Raw genomic sequence first — 20,326 nt, 5'->3', positions numbered from 1 at the left:
CCCCAAGTGGAGGAGTTCAAGTATCTCGGGGTCTTGTTGGCGAGTGATGGGAGAAGGGAGCCGGAGATCGACAGACGGATTGGTGCTGCGGCTGCAGTGATGCGGACGCTGCACCGGTCCGTCGTGGTGAAGAGGGAGCTGAGTGTAAAAGCGAAGCTCTCAATTTACCGGTCGATCTACGTCCCGACCCTCACCTATGGCCACGAGCTGTGGGTAGTGACCGAAAGAACGAGATCGCGGATACAAGCGGCGGAAATGAGCTTCCTCCGAAGGGTGGCTGGCCTCTCCCTTAGAGATAGGGTGAGAAGTTCGGCCATCCGGGAGGGGCTCAGAGTAGAGCCGCTGCTCCTCCACATCGAAAGGAGCCAGCTGAGGTGGTTCGGGCATCTGACAAGGATGCCTCCTGGGCGCCTCCTGGGTGAGGTGTTCCGGGCATGTCCCACCGGGAGGAGGCCCCGGGGCAGACCCAGGACACGCTGGAGAGATTATATCTCTCGACTGGCCTGGGAATGATTTGGTGTTCCCCCGGATAAGCTGGAGGAGGTGGCTGGGGAGAGGGAGGTCTGGGCTTCTCTGGTTAGGCTGCTGCCCCCGCGACCCGGCCTCGGATAAAGCGGATGAAGATGGATGGATGGATGTTTCAAATGCAGTAAAACTAAAGTCACATAACAATGAAATAAAGTCTCAATGTTAGTTTTTCTTCTTTGTTTCCAAATAGCTGAACAGCTGGAATCAAAGATACTTAAATAAAATATTTTAAATGTTCCTGTAATGCTCTCGGCGTGGGTCTTACCTGATAAACCTGGTAATGAATGAACTGTATTTTACAGTGGTGATGCTGTGACACAGTAATTTCCCTTGCAGACTCAAAAAATAGGCTCCAGCAACTTTTACCAATGTTTACGTGTTAATTGAAAGGCAGGCAAAAGCAAGTAGTAACTGAAAGGGATGAGTGGTTTCAACAGAGGGAGACAACCATCAGCTCTGCCAGTGAAGAGCGATACTGTTAACTGAGGTCCATGTGAGAAGAATCAGTGATTGTTGTTCTTGACTGCAACAGTCTTATTTGTTGGAAGCACACGGAAAAACTTTGGAGGAATGTGAATTTCCAAATGGGAATCCAGATAGAGAATCTGCAATTAAGAAGTGAACAAATAAGTCCTTTCCTTCCAAGGAAAACACACCGGAGCTGGTAATAGCAGCCAGATGATCCCACGGTCCTCCGGTTAGATGAGTTCCACACAAGCAGGGTTCCAAGATGAAATCCATACTCGCAACTGGAGAGGTCAGAGACAATATCAGTTAGAGACTGAAGAGCACTAATATAAGCAGGTAACAAAGGAGGCCTGACAATCACCATGTGGTGATGTGATCTTGTGGAGAAGTGTGACACCACAAAATACAGACTTGTCTCCGACACCATGTAGGATGGATGTAAAAAAGACGGCTTGATAAGGAAACCACAGAGCAGAGCCTCTGCTCTGTCGGTTAACTGATCCTTGGCATTGATAACACGCTGGTAGTAAGTCAGAAGCTGGGAAAATGTTTCTTCAAACAATGTTTCTTTCCTTGCTTATGGAAAATAGGTTAAAGGAGATAAAACCTTAGGTAACTTAGGATAAAACTCCAAACATAGCGTATTTTGCAGTGGACTACACACAGTAAGCGCCTGACGACCTAATAGGTTTTCATGAAGTGGCATCATCTACTTGTTCTGCAGTAGGATTTTGTGTTTTTTGTTCATAGCTCAGGCTTGTATCTGAGACCAAGATTTCAACCGTAATTTAAATGGAATTCGGTAATCCTGTGTGACCGCCACAACAGAGCTCTTCTGTCTCACACTGCATAGATCAACAGTGACTGTTGTTATAAAATCAGCTTGATAATGACTGTGTGAATTTCTGTCTGACTCTAGGTTTCTTCCTGATACAAACATCTCCATCCCCACACACTACTTTATTGTGTTGACCAGCTGCAGAGACTCTGCTCAAAGCGTGACTTCCTGTGACAGCGAGCTGCAGACTGTGTCCTTTCTCCTGCCTCACAGAGCTGACAACCTGGAAAGTTGCAAAGTAAGTGGCCTAATGCCATAGTTTTTCAAAGATAAAACAATACCCACTTTAAGCAACCACAGCCTGAAAAATGACTGAAACTGTTTGTATTGCTCAATGTGAAACTGACTCCTAAAGATAGTCTACTCTATCTCACCCAACCCATTCAGAAGGCTCCATTGTCTTCTGTTCCCATATAGTGATAACACTTTGCTATGGCAATAAAATTCATGTTTATTGGTACGATGAGTGAATGGTTACAGCTGGTTGAAACTTAGTCACGTTTTTTTTAGTTCCCTTTTCTTTCTTGTTTCATTCTTCTTCAATCATTTCCATTTATAAACATTTACCAGTCTTGGCCAAGATACCAGGAAAAATCAGCCTAAGTTGGCAGACAAGCTGTCGTTGGCTCCCACGTTTCCTGCTACAGGACAAAGTGTCACATTGTTTTCCATAAAATAACCTTTATATAGCACTCAATGTGTGTTTCTGTGATAAACTAAAATATAGTCACATATAAGTATATTTTTAATGTTTTGTACATGGATTTGTTATGTAAAGTGTGACATATACAGTGTTTCACATAACGTGTGCATGTGTAGGAAAGATAGAAGAATAAGAGGGTAAACTGGATTACATAAGTCAGACAAACTGTAATGTAGTGGTGTACATATTCGCCTAACGGGCAAAAGATCGGTGGTTTGAGCCTAAAATGCCTCGACGTAAAAATCTGCCTAGTGAAATATGCAGCTCTACCTTCTGAGGTGACCCCTTGAGGCGAAAGGGAAGCAGGAAGTAGCTCACATTAATCAAATATACTAAAAGAAGAAACAAGAACAAACACCTGAAAGATGTTTGATTCCAGCTGTTCAGAGTCCGAAATCAGCTCAATATCAAGAACTGGCTTAAATATTCCTTTATGCTAGTTAGCTAGCATAGCTAGCTCTCTGCTAGCTGGCTAATATGAGTTCAAGCAGGTCTTGTGCCTCAGAGGAGTGAGTGATTTTGTGATGGAGTAACATGATGTGTTACAAGCTTTTATCTCCCAAAGATAATAGAAACAATTTGTTTGTTTTACTGGCAGAAATGCTCCCAAGTTGTGTAAATGTACTTTTTACTGACAAGTCATATTCATTCGATTTATGTTGAGTTATTTTGAAAGCCCACTAGCTATGGACTATGAACACAGAACCCTACTCTAAGATTGTTGGCAACAAAGAATGACTGACTGATGAATGAAAGAACCCAGAAGTGTCCAAAGCCCTCAACCCTCTGAATAGCTTGAAAGTACTAAGTACTTTCTTTTAATTCAATACAGTAAAATAGTGTTGATGGATTACCATAATAAATTAATGAACATATAAGGTATTGTTGTCAAAGATGTCCATCGTCATCACGGCTCACTAAGCTTTAATCGACAGCTTGTATGGCTGCAAAGACACTGTGTTGATACAGTTGGTACACAACTACCGCAAACAATATTCAAAACAGTTACACTGTTCATAAACATGGTGAATGGCATCCATACAAAGTTATGATTTTAATTGTTTTGCCATTTTACTTCTACAGAGTACAGAAGCAGAATCTCAGTGGGTTGAAGATCACATGTGGTTCCACCAGGCACGGGTCAGGGACGTTGAGTGGCTCACAGGGCTGGACTTTTACCAGGGTAGCAATCGACCAGTCCCAGAGCTGCTGAGGGTGAAGACCCGCCCCACAGCAGCCATTTACAGAAAACAATAAAATAACCCACAAGCACTCCTTTAATCATGTCATGACACTGGCAGCACTGCTCTGAGGGTAAACATTCCAAGTAACCTTATTTATTTACTTTTATTTGTAATCTCTTCATTTAGTTGTCTTTTACTCCAGTTGCTATTGTGATTCATTATTCCCCAAGTTTTAAAATTCATCTTTCATCAGTTCGTCAATAAATAAAGTAGAAGTTGAATGAATTAACATTGTCATTTGGTCTTCTCAAAACAGAAAAAAACATCGGTACTGATCCTAAAAGAAGAGTCATTTAGAATATACAGTATTGTATTCTCTCCTATCACCAGTGTTATCTACCCTGCAGAGATTTGGGGTTTTGTTATTGGGATAAACTGACTACATGTTCAATCTTCCAGGTGAGGAAATCCCCAAAAAGTTGGTTTTGTTGATCTGGAAGTTTTCAGTGCGAGAAACCTTCCGTTGCTCATCCAAGTGACTTGTTCTGTCTCGTGAAGCAGACTGAAAGACTCTTTTGCTCATAATTCTAGGAGGAAAGAAAATACGTCCCCAAGTTTTTTTTCCCTGTAAAAATGGCACAAAACATAGCCAAAAATTAATAATGTGTCTCTACAAGGTAATGTCAAGGCGCCTTTTATATATAGACTTCAACACATTCCAAGTGCACATTCCAACAGTGTAGCTTCCAGTGTCTAAATATGGTCAAATATCCAGTTGCTTCAAAACTGTATCCTGTCTATTGATGGGAATACACTGTTAAAAAAAAAATTGTTGCGAAAACGTAAAAACTCAAGGCAACCCACTGCATTTACGTTTTTAGGTTCTGATGGATAACTTATGATTTCAAATTTAGGAGAAAAGTTGCTTCAATTAATGTTTTTGTGTTTACAAGACTAATAACTGCTTTTTCTCAACTCATATTTTATCGTTCTACCAATGTAATTCCTAAAGTTTACACAACATATATTTTTTTGTTTTGCCAATCAATTTCCTAAAGTCTAGAAAAAGTATCCTTTATAGTTTTCATGAGGTGCTCCCTGTTGTATTAATGAATGTTTACACAATGTTGATTTTCAAATAACTTTATTGTGTTCAAACACAACTGCACCACTGACAATGTTTTGAGATCAGCCATTTGTAACATACTGACAACGTTCAGCCACAAATAAAGTCCTCTTCCTTTCCTTTTCGAAGAGTTCACATCCTGCCATCTGATGGTTTGATCTGTTTGTTAGTGACTATCAATCAAGATATGTTTGGTATTCTGTCTGACAATACCACACCTTTACAATTGGATGAGTAACATTTATTACACAAATTTAACTTTCATTTTCTTTTTGGAAAAGGACAATAAAATATGAGTTGAGAAAAAGCAGTTATTAGTCTTGTAAACACAAAAACATTACTTGAAGCAACTTTTCTCCTAAACTTGAAATTATAAGTTATCCATCAGAACCTAAAAACGTAAATGCAGTGGGTTGCCTTGAGTTTTTACGTTTTCGCAACAATTTTTTTTTACAGTGTAGTTTGCCAAGTTGAAAGCTTCATTACATTACATTACATTCAAATCTATTACAGTGGCTGTCCAACTTTTGTATACAATCTATGCAAAATATGAGGAATGAGACTTAAACTAATTTAGCTCACACAAACCTGATAAATGTTGAAGATTTTACTCAAGGGCTTCCATTATTTGTATGTATTTCTTCATTTTTCACAATACTGATCAGTAGGTGTATCATACTATAAGATTTACAGTCAGGTAAGTATTTTAAATTTCCACCTGATTTTACTTTCCATAATTAATGACCCACTAGGTAAACAGTCCCACTAGGCCACCTGCAGGGAACAGTTAAAGTTAAAGACGGTAAAAGCAAAGTTTCACACAGGACACCTCTGTGTTTCCTTTCTCTAAGCTCTGGGGTAGAAGCAGACATATATTTTGGAAAGCGTAAAACCCAACAAGGGTTTACATTCACTCCTTTCATGCATAGAATAAGTCATCTCAGTAACCTTTCGGGGGTGGGTCACGGTCTACCTCAACTGTTTGGAAGAGAATAGCAGAGACGGAGAAGATGAAACATTGTCTATGACTAGCACAAACCTGTAATGCTGATACCATGAAATATTCTTCCCGATAAATCCAAGTCAACAAAGAAAATTAAATAAAATTAAATATGAATTGAAGCATTTTTCATTCAGAGACAAAACCTTTGTGACACACCTCGAATACCACACATGTCCAACTTGCAATAAATTCTACAGGAAACACAACCACAGCATGCACATTTTGCTGCTGATGCGCATAACATTTTTAAATGTAAGGCTCAGGGCAAGGATGTGATTAGTGGCCTAACAACTAAATAAAGTTATTCACTGTATTTGTGGGCCAGAAACTATAAAAATGGCATTCAGGATAAAAACTCTGGAGCTTGATACCTTGCTGATGACACAGTACAGTTCTCTTGGTTTTGGATGTTTATTCACCTGCTCCATCAAAATGAAGGGGTGTTCCTACCTAACTGGCACAGTGGGTCATCCAAATTCCACTCTTCATCGGTACTGACACACGGTAATTTCCTGCTCACAGACTTATAAACTGTCCTCTGTTCTCAAAAGTACAAGGACAGTCTTCTAGTGAAGGACAGTAATGTGTGGAGGAGTTGCACACGTCAGTGGTGACAGTGACTTGAAATAACCTTTACTGGTATATCGTACATCAACAGTGACCAGCGTGCTGGTCATTATTATTATTGCCTTTGAAGCATTGCTACTGTCATCACAGTGAATTTCTCAGGAAGATGGATTACTCTACAGCTCTGCGAATGTGTGAATAAGACTGCAAGTAAAAGCAAAAGTAGTCACTGAATGACTGGTGCTGTAAAATAGCTGGTATTTCCCCATAACAAAAGCACAAGCACCTTTGAAAGAACATTACAGTGGACAGAAACAAGGTAAATGATGTCATGATGATACTGCCCTAAGGAATGAGTCCTGAGAGCCTATTGTCAGTAAAGACACCATATCATTATGCAAACGTAATTTGAGAACCCAATGTAAGTGATCGAATACTCTATGCATAATATTTATGTATTATTCTTACAATGTTGTTAATATTTCAAATTTGTGATTTTTGCAATATTAAACAAATTTTAAGCTGCAATGATTTGAATTTAAATATGTTGCTTTTGCTAAAAGTAGCTCTCAAAAATAGGTTCTTTTGAATTAACTGCTAAGGTTTAACAGTACCATTCAAAATTGATTGTCTTTAGTATTTGGATGGAATTACTTTGTAGATAATCACTGCCCGATTTCTAGAACCCAAGACTAGCTTAATTTAGCACAAAATAAGTTAATAAGTTTCAAGTAATAAGTTTGTTGTGACCTGACAAATTGTCTATTTTGCATCCACTTTATTGTGTAATATTTTATTTGATTGTATTTGATGGTTAGGGCCCCAGAAGACTAGCAACCACTGTTGTGGAAGCTAATGGGTTTCCTTATAAATAAACAAATAAACAAATGCAGCACATCATTATATAGCAGCTAGCCCAACTTCAGTAACCCTACAAACGTCACAGCTGTTTAGTTTTCTGTCTTCATTTATGTTGAAGTGATAGCAGAGCTGTACGTTTGAATGTTTCAGAAATCTCTCAGTCAGAACATGCTATATCATGTTTAGGTGGAAGCTAGCGAGCTAACTTCCTGCTAACTTCTAACTCTGTTAAATGTATTAAATCCTGTTTTCATGGATGCCTGGATGTTAAAGTTCATTGTTACACCTGGTAAAGCAGCAACGCTGATCATTTTATTAAAGATGAAAGAATTTAGACAGTTTGTGACTCTCAGTGATGCCGCAGTGTTCGTTTGACTTTGGGACCTGAAGCTGACGGAGTTTAGGACCCAGATTACTCTGCCAGGCTCCTGACTACGGTAACCGTAATGCTCCAACAATCCATCAAGCAGTGTGGCTTCGTAGCTTACCAAAGTCATACTAAAACATTTTTTGAAAGGTTTCTAAGCGCGTGTACCACATGAAATTGGTTCGACGTCAGTAAGCACAACCAGAAATCATACATAAGGCGCACTGTCAATTTTGGAGAAAATTAAAGGATTTTAAGTGCGCCTTATAGTGCGGAAAATACGGTATATAGTGTCAAATCACAACAATAATTATGTTATGGTGCTCTAAATTGTAAGGTAAATAATATAATACAGAGAATCTCCAACAATCAGACGACCTCCTATGAGCAAGCACTTTGGCGACAGTGGAAAGGAAAAACCCCTTCGTGTTAAAACTTCCTTTGAAGCAAAAGACATGCTGTGGAAGAAAGCCAGAGATTAATAATAACTAATAATTAAATCCAGAGTGTTGTTTAAGCACATGGTGGGTGAAAGGTGGTGAGAAAAGGACAAATGCTCAAGCATTAGCAGCCTAATTGTACTGCAGCATAACTAAGCGAGGATTCAGGGTCACTCGATCCATCTCTAAATATTAGCTTTGTCAAAAAGGAAAATTTTAAGCCTAATCTTGTACGTAGATTGGGTGTCTGTCTCATAAGTTCAAACTGGGAGCTGGTTCCAGAGAAGTGGGGCCTGAAAGCTGAGCACTGCCTCCCATACTTCTTTTAAATATAATAGGCTCCACAAGCCAGCAGTCTGAGAGTGCTCCACTGGGGTGATATGGTACTATAAGGTCATAAGATAAGATGGGGCCTGATTATTTAAGACCTTGTATGCAAGAAGCAGGATTTAAAATGTAATTCTGGATTTAATATAGGAAAAATATGCTTATCACATTGTTATCTATTCTATTCTAATTCTTGAGGTATTAGGTTTTACCAAATGCTGAAACTGAATCCTTTTGACTCAGTGGCCTATAAACAATGTCTCACAGTCGCAGTCATTTTTCTTAAGTAGTGTTTCTTAGGTTTCTTTCTGGGAAGGGTTGTTTTCTATCTCATTACCTTTAAGCCACTCATACAATTTAGACTTTAACTGTACTGTTTAGCTAATTACACCATGAGACCCTACAAGTTTCCTTACAAAAAGTCTATACAAAGTCAAAAAGCAACAACACACCCTCAGTAATTACAGGGATATTCAGAACAGGTCCAAAGAAACTTGTTTGGCATTGTCACCGCAACAGTCACATCAAGGTGCTTTAGGTTATAGGGTAAGGATCCTATAATGCTCGAGAGAAAAAACCTCCAGCAATCACTCAACCTCATGGGACAGCGGGAAGGAGAAACTCCTTTTCTACAGGAAGAAACCTCCAGCAGAATCAGGCTCGAGCAGGGGCGGCCATCATCATTTTCCCTTGTCTTCTGTATTCTACTTTATTTCCGTGGTCACTAGCTTAATTAGCTGTTTTAGCTGCGTCTTGTCTTTCAGGTGTTTCCTTTCTCCCTGATAACTCCATTTTTGATCTCTTCAGTCCTTGTTAGCATTTTCCCTTCCTGTATGTCACCTTCCTACTTAGGATTTGCTTTAAGCTTGTGTATCTCACTTCATGTTTTCAGTGTCTATTATCTAATATATCTACTATTTTCTAATATTCTCCTCTTTTTTGTTTGTAATACCCTTTTTTTGCTCACTGTAGATTTTGGCTTCCTACTTTAATTTAAGTTAGTTTTAAGTTTATTTCCTCTGAAAATGTATTTCCCCTGCAAAATAACACGAATCACCTTTAGCAGGTTTAAATACCACATGTTATTAAGTAATCTCTGTCTCGTCTCTTTGTTTTCACCTGCTAGAACCTGCATTTACTCTGTCAGGTTACAGGCGAACAGTGTGGTTTGGAGCTCAAATGTAAATCAGTTCATTCATTAAATTATGGATTACTAAATAGAAGATTACCAAAAACAACCGCTCCTCTTTATTTATCCATTTCCGTAATGAATCCTAGGATGAAAGTGCCACTGGTGGTTTTTTCAACAGGCTGAGTTGATTGAAATAATTCTAATCAGCCTTTCTAAAATGGGAAACTCAGTGGAGTCAGAGCCTATGGCTTCTTTCTGTTACAGAGCCCAGGGACCCTGGTGATTAGTTGTGTAGTTAGAAACAGTTGCAACTATGGCAACACAAGAAATCATCTTCAGTGAGCGAACGCAAAACAGTGATTATGTGGGATATTCTTCCCTTGGGAACAAGCCGTAGTCAAAAACACAGAGAATAAATTCATTTGTTTATTTTTCAGAAGACAGTCACAGAGATAAGAGAGCATGCAGCTGTACGCAGTGGATTGTAAACCATGGAGGAGAAGACAAACAGATTTGTTTCTAAATCAACATTCAGTGGAGAAGTATTGTATCTATTTTCTCAGGATTATTAATTGTTGCGGAGGAGGCCGAGGAGGCTACTGAAGTCATGCGGGATTTGTGGTTCATTTATGCAGGATTATGCAGGTGTAGCACCAACATAGTATAAAAGATGAACGGAGCTCCTGTGACATCATCCACTGATTTCTGAAGTCCTGTTACAGAGACTCGTGATTACTGCTTTCACCATCGCCAACTGGGAGATTTGAGAATACTGGGAACGTCTCAATGTTCGCCCAGTTTAGCTGGAGGAGTTTTGGGGATTTTTTTGTTTTTTTTATGGAGAAAGGATATCAACCAAAAAATAAAAAATACATAAAACTCTCTTCATTGTTGTGACTGAGGGAAGGAGGTTCTCATCCAGGATTTTACAGTACATGGCCCATCCACTGGCCCCTCAGTGTGGGGAAGTCATCCTGTGCCTTTAGCAGAAAAACAGCCCCAAAGCCCCAAATTCTTTATTTCAGAGAAAAAACACATTACATGAAAGTTATAAACTAATTTGCATGTCAGTGAGTGAAAGATTTATTTGATCCCCTCCAGAATGGCTGTGTGGCCATGTGGCACACATATTACAGTCAATCAGTTACATCAGGGACAACATTATACAGCTGCACACAGCTGGAGGGGGCAACAAGACCATCTGCACGAAGTTTGGTGAGAAGGTGACAACTGTTGGTGCGATTATTCAGAAATGCAAGATTATTTAAACATATAATTCATATTATTGCATTAATTTTGATTTCATGTTTTTCCTTATTAAGAGATTTACAGTCAGAATGTGTTTAATTTATTATTGACCTATGTACAACTATATTTATTTGAGCTATTTGTGATGTATTTGTGGTTTAATTTGACCTGCTGTAACTTAATATGTTTGCTTCAAATAATTAGATTCAGGTGTGCACGACAGCACAGGAGTGCTTCCTGGTAAGTGTTAGCATCAGCATATTTTTTGTCGGGGGAAGTACCTGATACAACCCCACGCAGTGCTACCTTTATTGGCGTCTGATACTTTGACTCAGGCTCTTTTGAGTGAGTGTGTGTATTTCAGTTTTACTTTTACAAGTCTAGACAGGTGTGCTGCTGAAACTAAACCAGAAATCCTCTCTTAGCCGTCAAGACTCCAGTTCATCCACTTTCTCTGTTAGTTAATTAAAAAACAAACAAAACTTGTCTTGCTATCTCTAGTTTCATTAAGTCACTGTTAGGTACACTCACTGGAATGTTCTGTCTGTATCACCATGATCTTGGACTCTCACATGCCGTGACATCCAAAAATTTCCAGTTTCTACTTATTTGCGGTTTTTATTAAAGCTCAAATGATTCATACCTTTAGGAGCAAAATTTAAAACAGAGCATCTTTCGTCCACAAGGTGTCATCACTCACAAAAAAAAGAACAGCAACTTACTGCCGGAGATGAGATCAAAGTAAAAAGAGTGATTTGAAAGTGTTAAAGTGTAGATTTTTTTCATAATAACTGCCTCTTTTTTTCCTCGTGCAGTCTAATAACTAGTCTCAGCAGCAACATCACTCTTGGATTATATTTTAAGGACACTTTGAACATTTTCAAGGAAAGAATTTGTGGCCTTGTTACTGGGAGTTGCAATATATAAAATAATGAGGGAGAACTGTATTTTCTTGAGGAGGGATTGGCTGAAAGTGAGGGGCAACACGGTGGTGTGGTGGCTACTCTTGACTCACAGCAAGAAGGTCCTGGGCTCAAATCCACTATCTGAGTGCAACTTTCCATATTAGCGTGTATTCCCTGTGTCTGTGTGGGTTCTCGCCGGATACTGCGGCTTCTTCACACGGTCCAAGACAGGCAGTTAGTGGCGTTAGCTAAATTGGTGACTCTAAATTACCCATAGGTGTTAATGTGGGTTTGGATAGTTATTTGTCTTTCTGTGTTAGCGTGTCCAAGGTGCTCCTCGCCCTACAGCAGCTCGGACAGCGTTCAGCCCCTCCGCAGACACCACACTGAGTGTTCCGACCACTCAGCTTGTAATTTTTATTTTATACCCACTTTTATACGCGACAGTTTGGACTGCTTCCCTAGTATCGTTTCAACGCATGATTTAGTCATCATTAGTTAGCAAAACCAAAACCTCGTGTGGGCTTAACTCATCACATCACAATTCAGGATCTACAACATTAACGCACCTTTAGAAGTAAAGGCAAAGCAAACATGTGGGGCAGTATTACGCAATGCCAACCGGAAAGAGGTAACAACTGAACAGTAAAAAAGAAGGAGAAGAAGAAATAAAGAAAATCAGAGCAGCTTTATTTTATTTAAAGGCTCTTCGTTGTGGTGGGAGTCCCGTAAGGACAATGCAGCATCCCGGAGGATGGATAGGTAGTGTTTATACAGACATGTAATTCATCCCACACCTGTATGATGATATAATTTTTTTTTTAAATGTAGGCTGTGAGAAGTAATTAAACTGGGGATAAATAAAAGCTTTTTAAAAATACAAATTACCTGGAATCATGCGGTGATGACGCATATCTTTAAGTGTCTATTGATTACGGGGGCGTAATAAAGAGCTTAAATAGCGAGGAGAGGAAGCTGAAGTCCCATCCTCCTGACAGAGCTGAATCCTGCTGCAGCGCGCACATCCCAGCTGTTTGCAATGGTAGGTGGAGACTGCAGACGTAGTCAGAGGGATTCCCTCCTCACGCCAATTATCGTAGACTGAGGACGCGTGGACGCATTTATTCATTTAGTAAAGATTTTGTTTGAGTTTGATAGAAATGTGAGGTAGACGTTTTTAGCATGGAGACCTACAGTTTTCATTTATTTTGATTACTATTAAGAGTAGCCAATAAGAGATATATTCATGTGTTCCACGTGTCAGTCGGACGCTTCTGTTTTCCTTAAAGTTATCTGCTTTTTTCCTTCTTGGATTTTGCCGGACTTTGATGTTTCCTTGCACTCACCGTTTCCCTGATCTTTGCTAATTTTCTCGTTTCCTTCCAGATGATGTTATCGGTCCTCCCAGTGGTGCTGCTCTCACTGCACGCCGCTCAAGTCGACAGCGTGGACATGACCTTTGTAAGCAGAGACCCCATCACCGGGTCGCCGGTGAGCTGTGACCGCTGTCCCCCTGGGACATACCTGCGGTCTCGGTGCTCATCCGAGAAGAAGAGCGACTGCGCAAAGTGTCCGCAGGGCTCCTTCACTGAGGTGTGGAACCACATCGGGAGGTGCCTGCGCTGCGGAGTCTGCAGTCACAATCAGGTGGTGAAGACCCCGTGCACAGCGGACAGAGACTGCCAGTGCCAGTGCAAACCGGGGTACTACTACAAGCCGCAGTACGATATGTGCTTCCCACACAGCGCGTGTCCATCCGGACAAGGAGTGCGGGCAAAAGGTAGAGTGCGCAGAACTCCTGCATGAGCTTTTCATCATAGGGAAATGTGTTTTCTGCAGCACGTATTTTGAGGTGTCATAGCAGTACTATTAAGTTTCCTCCTATGACGCATCGAAATTGCTGCCGCTCTCCTGTGTAAAAGGGCAACAACAACTCACAATAGCCTGCTTCCTGAATTCTGTGCCTATTTTTAAACCGGTATATTACAATAATGATACGGTTTCCTTGACACAGATGACAGCTTCAGAACAGTAAACATAAAGTTTCTACTCATTTGAACCATTTAAGCAAACACAAACTGACAGTCTTTATGACACTTTCATTCTTCTCACACTGCAAACAGGCTTGTTGTTTTCCATTCTGTGTAATTTGAATTTTGCCTGCAACCGCTACCATTCGGTTTTCTTGGCCATCTTACAGCTTTAGGTTTTTATATTGAAAGGCCAACACAGCAACAAAGAAGCTGTAGATGTTTTTTTGACAGCATTGAACTGAAGCAAGTGCACAGAGCCTCAGTTTGTGAGTTTGTTTCAAGACTGTAGTTTGCTGCCACACAGGGGCAAAGATGGCAACTACATTATTCATTCAGGGTGGAGCGCCACTAAAGAGTCTTAGCAGGACCACTGTTACACCTACAGCATTTTAAACACATTGAGCTGAGGGCGATTTCACTTAGTTCAAAAGGTTTTGGTTTTATTCCATTTGAATGGTATGTTAGTTGTTAACCTATCTCAAATAATATTCCATTTGTTACATGACTGATCTCAGGTATCTTCATTGAAGTACTCGCTACCTTTTCCAGGTACACCTGATGAGGACACCGTGTGCCAGACTTGCTCTGACGGCACCTTCTCCGAGGTTTCCTCTGCTCATCACAACTGCACAGAGCACAAGAGCTGCAGTGGTGCAGGACTGCAGCTGGCACTGAGGGGCTCCTCCTGGCACAACAATGTGTGTGCAAACTGCGAAGATCTCAAAGGTGAGATAGGCAGCTTAAAAAGGCAAAAAGAGGCATACGAATTATTAAATCTGAAAAAAAAAACTGAAAAGATTTCACGGGTGTTTATGTCGGGTCTTAGTGAGTAATCACAGACTTGGCTTTTGGTTATCAGAGGGAGTAAAACAACTGTGTTCAAATAGCCTGTCCTTCCACCTGGAACAGTTCCAATAAACACAAACTGTTTCATTTTCATATTTCAAAGTGTGGAAATTACCCATAACCATAACTGTGCATTAGTCTAAAAGTACCTGATGGCTTATTTTCAGTTTCTATAATTAGTAAAAACAAGAATGGCTCTTCCAAGCAGAAGGTTTTATCTGAATGCCTTGTTACCGTCTTGCTGTCAGTGCATTGCTCCATTTCTTTATCAGCTACTGATTGTCTGTATTTTTTGCAGATGGCGCTGACTACCTCAGAGAAATCCTCCCAGCTTTTTTTGTGCACCATAATATAAATATCAAGCGGCTGCGTCGAATTGTGCACAAGCTCCCATCTCAGGATGCGAAGAGACAGGGAAGAAGCACAGAGCTGAATTCCTCAGAGCTTCACCAACAGCTCAACGCCTGGATAGCATCCGCGACAGCAGAGCAAATTCGGAAGCTTCCGTCAGTACTGACGAACGCTGGAGCAAGCAGCGCTGGTGAGAGGTTAGACCAAAAGCTGCAAAGAATCGACAGTCAGCTGAAAACTGAGTGTAGACGGAATGAGGTGGAGGTGGTTGATGCGTAAAGTAGGTTGAGATTAAAAGAAATCTATATGTATCTTGCGCAGGCACCAAATAATTTTTGCAGGACCACTTTTCCTTGTGTATTGTATTAAAATAATCTTTTTATTTTAGGAAGTTGCTGCCTTAGTTTAAATGCACTGAAGACAGGCTTTAGCACTTTTTACCATAAACATTGGTTTTATTTGAACATTAAGATTGTTTTTTCATTGTTTTTTGGACCAATTAAAAAAAGTAACTTCACTTTAGTTACAAAATGTTACATTTTTTAAATCCTCTGTCAATGATGTGATACTAACAGTACATTTATGACATATTTGATACTGTTAGTATTTACTTGTGTTAGGTATCACGTTATCGGTTCCCAGCAAAGTGACAATGTTGCACCGGGGTTTCTAAACTAACAAGGACTGAATTTAAAAATGCCCATATTTTTTTCTGGAAGTGAAAACAGAAATATCCTCCAGACTTAATAAAGAAATGCTGGTATTAACCTTTACAGAGAAAAAAATTGACCTACCTCTTCCTTTGTTGCAATGGTTCTGCTCATTTCAAGGGTTTTAAAGTTTTAACAATGTATAACAGCTTGATATGTGAACTTTGTAATTTATTTTGCTATTTATAAGACTGAGACGAGTAGAAAGACAAGGTGGTATAGCCTGTTTGCCATCTTTATTTTTATATGTAAAGAATGAGTTCAGTTTTTTTTAGCTATGTTGGCTATGCTAGTCTACCTGAAGCTTTGTGTAATGCAAAATAAAATTAATATATCAAACATAAAAAGTGGCAATTTATTTGTTTAGTTAGTTTTCAAGGCCTCTCCAGTACCAAGAGTCATTTTTGTTGCAAGCCTGGCTTCAGAGACTGTAAGAAAAAAAACTGACCCCCACCCCTTCAAAATTTACAGGGCCATCTACTGTCCCAGTTATACAAAAAAATAAGTGAAAATGTCGCTTAAAATGTAACAGAGTTGGGCGCCGGTTTAGCTTGGTGCGTTGAGTGGGCGATCACATGCCATACGGCTGAGAGCGGCCGGCCCGGGTTTGAGTCTGCCCCGCGGCCTTTTGTCGCATGTCATGTCTCTGCCCCCACTTTCCTGTCCGCTCTACACTGTGTTTATCTAAAGATAACTGGAACTGGAGTCCTCACTCGTCTCAGTTTATGTCAGAGTTCATGAATCAAACAAAAGGAAGAGGCTGGGGAAAGTTCCATTCTTCCAGGAAATACTGACGCAGAATGTCCGTCCATTAGTTTGTGGCCTGACACTCAAACACAGTTGTATTATGTGACGGGACAGTGAGCTGAAACACACCAGCAAGCCTGCCTGTGTAAGGTTTCAAAAGCAAAAGAGGTTTTGGATGTTGATCCAATCAGGCTCCTTTGGGATAACCTTGAACAGGATATTCATTCAGCAAAAAGAGTTGGCCAAAATTCCCCCTGCTAGAATGAAAGACTCCCTGACAGTTATTAGAGACACTTGATTGCAACTCTTGCTGCCCAGTGTGGCACAACCAGTTTTTAGGTTTAGGGGGAAATTATGTTTTCACAGAGTGCCACGTAGGCTTGGATATTTTTTTCCTCTCAATCAATTAAATTTGACATCAGATAAATGTGAAGTAAAGCATTACAGGAGCTGTTGCTGCACAGTATCTTATTACAAAGAAGATAAATGACTGGAAAAGCCCTCCAAGCTTACAATCCACAGCAAAGGAGGGGATGTTGTCAGATGGTCTGAGCTTCATTATAGAGTATTGTAACCCACAGGAGGATACACATGCGCACATGTCACATGTTTGTCAGCCAGTAACATTATTCTCTTGTGACCTTTAAATGTATTTCCCATTTCTGCTTCCAACTTCCTTTTTTTCTGACAGTTTTACAGCAGTTTAACTAAGGCACACACTAAAAGCACAAAAAACTACCACACACTGGCCCAGCACAAAAAGTGTACCAAAGCATGTCCATCGTAAGGGTTCACTCATGCTCACTGGGGCTTTTTTGTCATGGTGCACAACAGAAGCTTGAATTCCACTGAGGAGATTTCTCCACTAATCCAAACACACACAGCACACACACTGTGGTAAAATAACATGCATGCTTACATTTGGTCAGCCACAGTGGCTGGGTGTACTGCTGTTCAGATTACGACAGAACTCTGTGTGAAAGGAGCAAAGGAGTATAAGTGGTGCCAAAGGAGGTGGTTGGTGTAGAGAGATCACTCCCTGACTGGAGAACTGCAACTGTTAAACTGGTTGAACCAACATGCTTTACTCTTCCAGTCTCTTAACTGCGATTTCTAGTTATTTCTTTTCTCCTTACTGTTGTCAGCTTATATTGCACCACGAACTGGAGCCAAAACTCCTCGGTTGAATTCCCCCGTCAAAGAAACAGCATAATAAAGGAAGTCCTTTTTGGGTGAATGATAATCGTGCCAGTAAGAAAATCAAATATGTTCCTGGCAGGAAGTCCAATATTGTAATTTATCTTCTCATAATAGTCCATCTGTTTCGAGACTTATCTGAGACTTATATTTATTATCTACAATACTACTCGAGAGGCTTTAATAGCACTCTTGTTTTTATTTGATGTCTTCAGTTACTTTGTGTGGTGACCTTGCAAATACCAGGAAAGCAAGTTTGCTTTCCTGTTTCAGTTGCATCCTGTACACCAACCTTGACTCTGTGTTACATGACCAAAACAACAGAATCTGGTGGTCAACACTGTGAGTAATCGTAACAAGAAGATTCCCATAAATGTTGAAAAGTTATTGGTACTGAATAAGCAAACCTCTCTAAGGTTTACAGTAATGAGCTTTGAGGGAAATTCTTCTGGCCCACAATACCACAGTAAGATGGAACGGACACTTGACTGACAGACACAAACTGATTCTAGAGTCAGTGTTGAATCAGTGTTACTGTAACTTTGGAGAAAGAAATATATAAAGCCAAGAATGATAAATTACACATGGGGTTTTTACCTTTGCCAGGAGGGAACATTTTTGCACGCATTCTGTCTGTAAGCATGTAGCTCGAAAGGTTTCGAGTGAATGCTGATAAAATATTTGTAGGGGTGCAGAGTGTGGTCGTGGTAGCAATCCATTCAAGTGTGGCTGACATCCCCCAAAGTCTTTAAGGTCAAATAATAACGTTTGAGCTCTCAGAGGCCTCCTTGTTTTTTTGTATCTTTACATGTCATGACATGTGACACTTCCAAAGCAAACATGTACTGAGTCATTTTGACTTTTAAAGATCAAAGGTTACATGTGAGCTTCTAGGAAACATTTACTACTGTGTTATTCCTTGTTATCACTTCCTGGAAACCTTTCACTGTCCACTGACATTATAAATGTCATTTTTATTTCACTGAAGAGGAAAAACTGTCAGAATATTTGTTTTCAACCGTCTACTTCTCTGTGTGCACGACGTAAAGCCGACGTGACTTTTGACACTTAAGTTCCTCATATACTCAAGTCATTAAAAAAAAAAAACAGATGCGCACACGTCTGATAAAATCTCACATCAACTGTGAAACAGGACAAGCAACAAAATGAGAAACATTTTTCACTGAATCCAGACAGAATGCTGAGTACTTTTTTGTTTCTTTGCTTTATCTTGTTTTTAATATATACCAAAACAAATATAGCCAGGCCTAAGTTTGACATAGTTGTTGAAATAATCTCTAGAATCTCACCTTTTACCACTGTGGCCACGTTTGTTTGGCTTTGTGTTTCCTTTGGTAACAACACTAGAGAAACAAATTAGTGGACATGCTTCCAGTGAAATTAACCACTCAAAAAACAAATAACCAACATATTTGTTGTATTCAGTCAACTCCAAAAGGCAGCATCTCTATAAACACTGGTTAATGAGAATTCCACTGGTTGAAAGAACCCTGAGATCAGGATTCACGTCCTGGAGAAGATCAGGTTCTAATCTGGCCAGAATGATATTTGTTCTTTAAAAGGTATTTGATGGTGCAAGATAGATAATAAAGGTAAACTTGGAACTAGCTGACAGAAATTCCCAAGTGAAGTGACCTCCTTATTCCATTTTTAATTTTCAGTCAGCGCACAGAGCATACAATGAAGTGGTTTTAATTTTTTATATAAAGAAAACGGTTCCACCCACTCCACCCATTTTCTTATTCATCCTAGCCCAGCCACCCAACCACTGTATCACTAATTCCTGTTGTGCTAAATAACAAACACAGAAGAAATGAAAACAAAAATGTTCTAGACAGTCATGTTGAACAGCACACGAACAATGCAAATAAAGGAAGTGTGGACAACACTTAAAAACACCTGTTTTCTTAGACACTGTGTGGTAATTGGAAAAGTTTTGCATTGCACAAGGTCTGTAAAAAAAACAGACAGACAGAACTGCTTCTTTCATTTCATGGGAAAGGCTCTGCCTGCCTGTATAAGGAAATCCACAGGCTAACGGGGGAAACCAGGGACAGCTTCACAGCATCACTGCTGTAATGTGCTGCTTCCTGATGAGAAGAACTCTCTCTACACTGTGACACTTCCAGCAAGGAAGCTCAGTCATTGGCTGGTTTCATAATGACAAAGCACTTTCTGGTGTTTTAATAATCAGTGTACTTTATCCTTCCAGTCAGGAACTTCAGACTGCAGGCTTACAATAATCAACAGATCTGAACAATGACAAGAACTGAATCACCCGATTTCCATCAGTTAGTCCCTCCTTTAATAAACTGTGAACACAAAATCTAACTATAAATGAAACGAGCAAAACACCTAATAAATATTAACTAACCACTTTACTCTAAAGCCGCAGGAAACTACTAACACTGACATAAGGTTGCAAATTTATGCACCCTTTGGCTTGCCAGGATCTTTGAATTTATTTATGGATTTTATTTGGTCTTTATTTACATATTGATGAAAAAGCACACTCCTGAATTGAGTAACTTGTCATTTAGACAAGAGCTGAAGCTGCCGATGGGGAGTTTTATACAACTCCTTTTGATAAATCACAAGAATTTCTCCTGGATGTCAGTTGACTTGACTACTTCCTAAACACTGTCGTTACTTGTGTGCTTTCTGATGCTGTCTTGTTGGCTCAGCTGACTCTTAGTAAGCTTCAAGTTCTTGACCCCTGACCTG

The 20,326-nt window shown here is 39.9% G+C and overlaps 2 protein-coding genes across 3 annotated transcripts in view; both read left to right on the top strand.

The window, feature by feature from the left end:
• Nucleotides 1-4,509, top strand: part of LOC116317227 (venom phosphodiesterase 1) — a 58,367-nt gene extending 53,858 nt beyond the window's left edge. Inside the window, exons 23-24 of one of the 2 annotated variants that reach the window (XR_005609749.1) lie at nucleotides 1,916-2,072; nucleotides 3,621-3,758. Coding sequence is in view for 1 of the 2 variants with exons in the window: in XM_039605140.1 (XP_039461074.1) it covers nucleotides 1,916-2,072; nucleotides 3,621-3,794 (331 nt within the window). In the remaining variant the exon portion in view is untranslated. Of the gene's footprint in view, nucleotides 1-1,915; nucleotides 2,073-3,620 lie in introns of both variants that reach the window. The other variant, XM_039605140.1, reaches the window with a different exon arrangement.
• A 7,863-nt stretch (nucleotides 4,510-12,372) lies between these two features.
• On the top strand, nucleotides 12,373-15,984 carry LOC116317238 (tumor necrosis factor receptor superfamily member 6B-like). Its single transcript, XM_031735938.2, has 4 exons — nucleotides 12,373-12,739; nucleotides 13,084-13,477; nucleotides 14,280-14,456; nucleotides 14,875-15,984. The coding sequence occupies exons 1-4, from the start codon at nucleotides 12,737-12,739 to the stop codon at nucleotides 15,204-15,206; spliced, it is 906 nt and encodes a 301-aa protein (XP_031591798.1). The 5' UTR covers nucleotides 12,373-12,736; the 3' UTR covers nucleotides 15,207-15,984.
• The last annotated feature ends 4,342 nt before the right edge of the window (nucleotides 15,985-20,326 follow it).

This window comes from Oreochromis aureus, linkage group 22 (genome assembly GCF_013358895.1).
Source record: "Oreochromis aureus strain Israel breed Guangdong linkage group 22, ZZ_aureus, whole genome shotgun sequence".
Lineage (NCBI taxonomy): Eukaryota > Metazoa > Chordata > Actinopteri > Cichliformes > Cichlidae > Oreochromis > Oreochromis aureus.
Note: the sequence above shows the minus strand (reverse complement) of the source record. Positions and strands in the feature narration are given on the sequence as shown.

Bases quoted from the DNA above. Each gene is read 5' to 3' on its own strand.
- LOC116317238 (XM_031735938.2), top strand. The intron at 13,478-14,279 runs GTAGAGTGCGCA...TACCTTTTCCAG, and splicing joins ACAAGGAGTGCGGGCAAAAG to GTACACCTGATGAGGACACC. The intron at 14,457-14,874 runs GTGAGATAGGCA...TATTTTTTGCAG, and splicing joins AAACTGCGAAGATCTCAAAG to ATGGCGCTGACTACCTCAGA.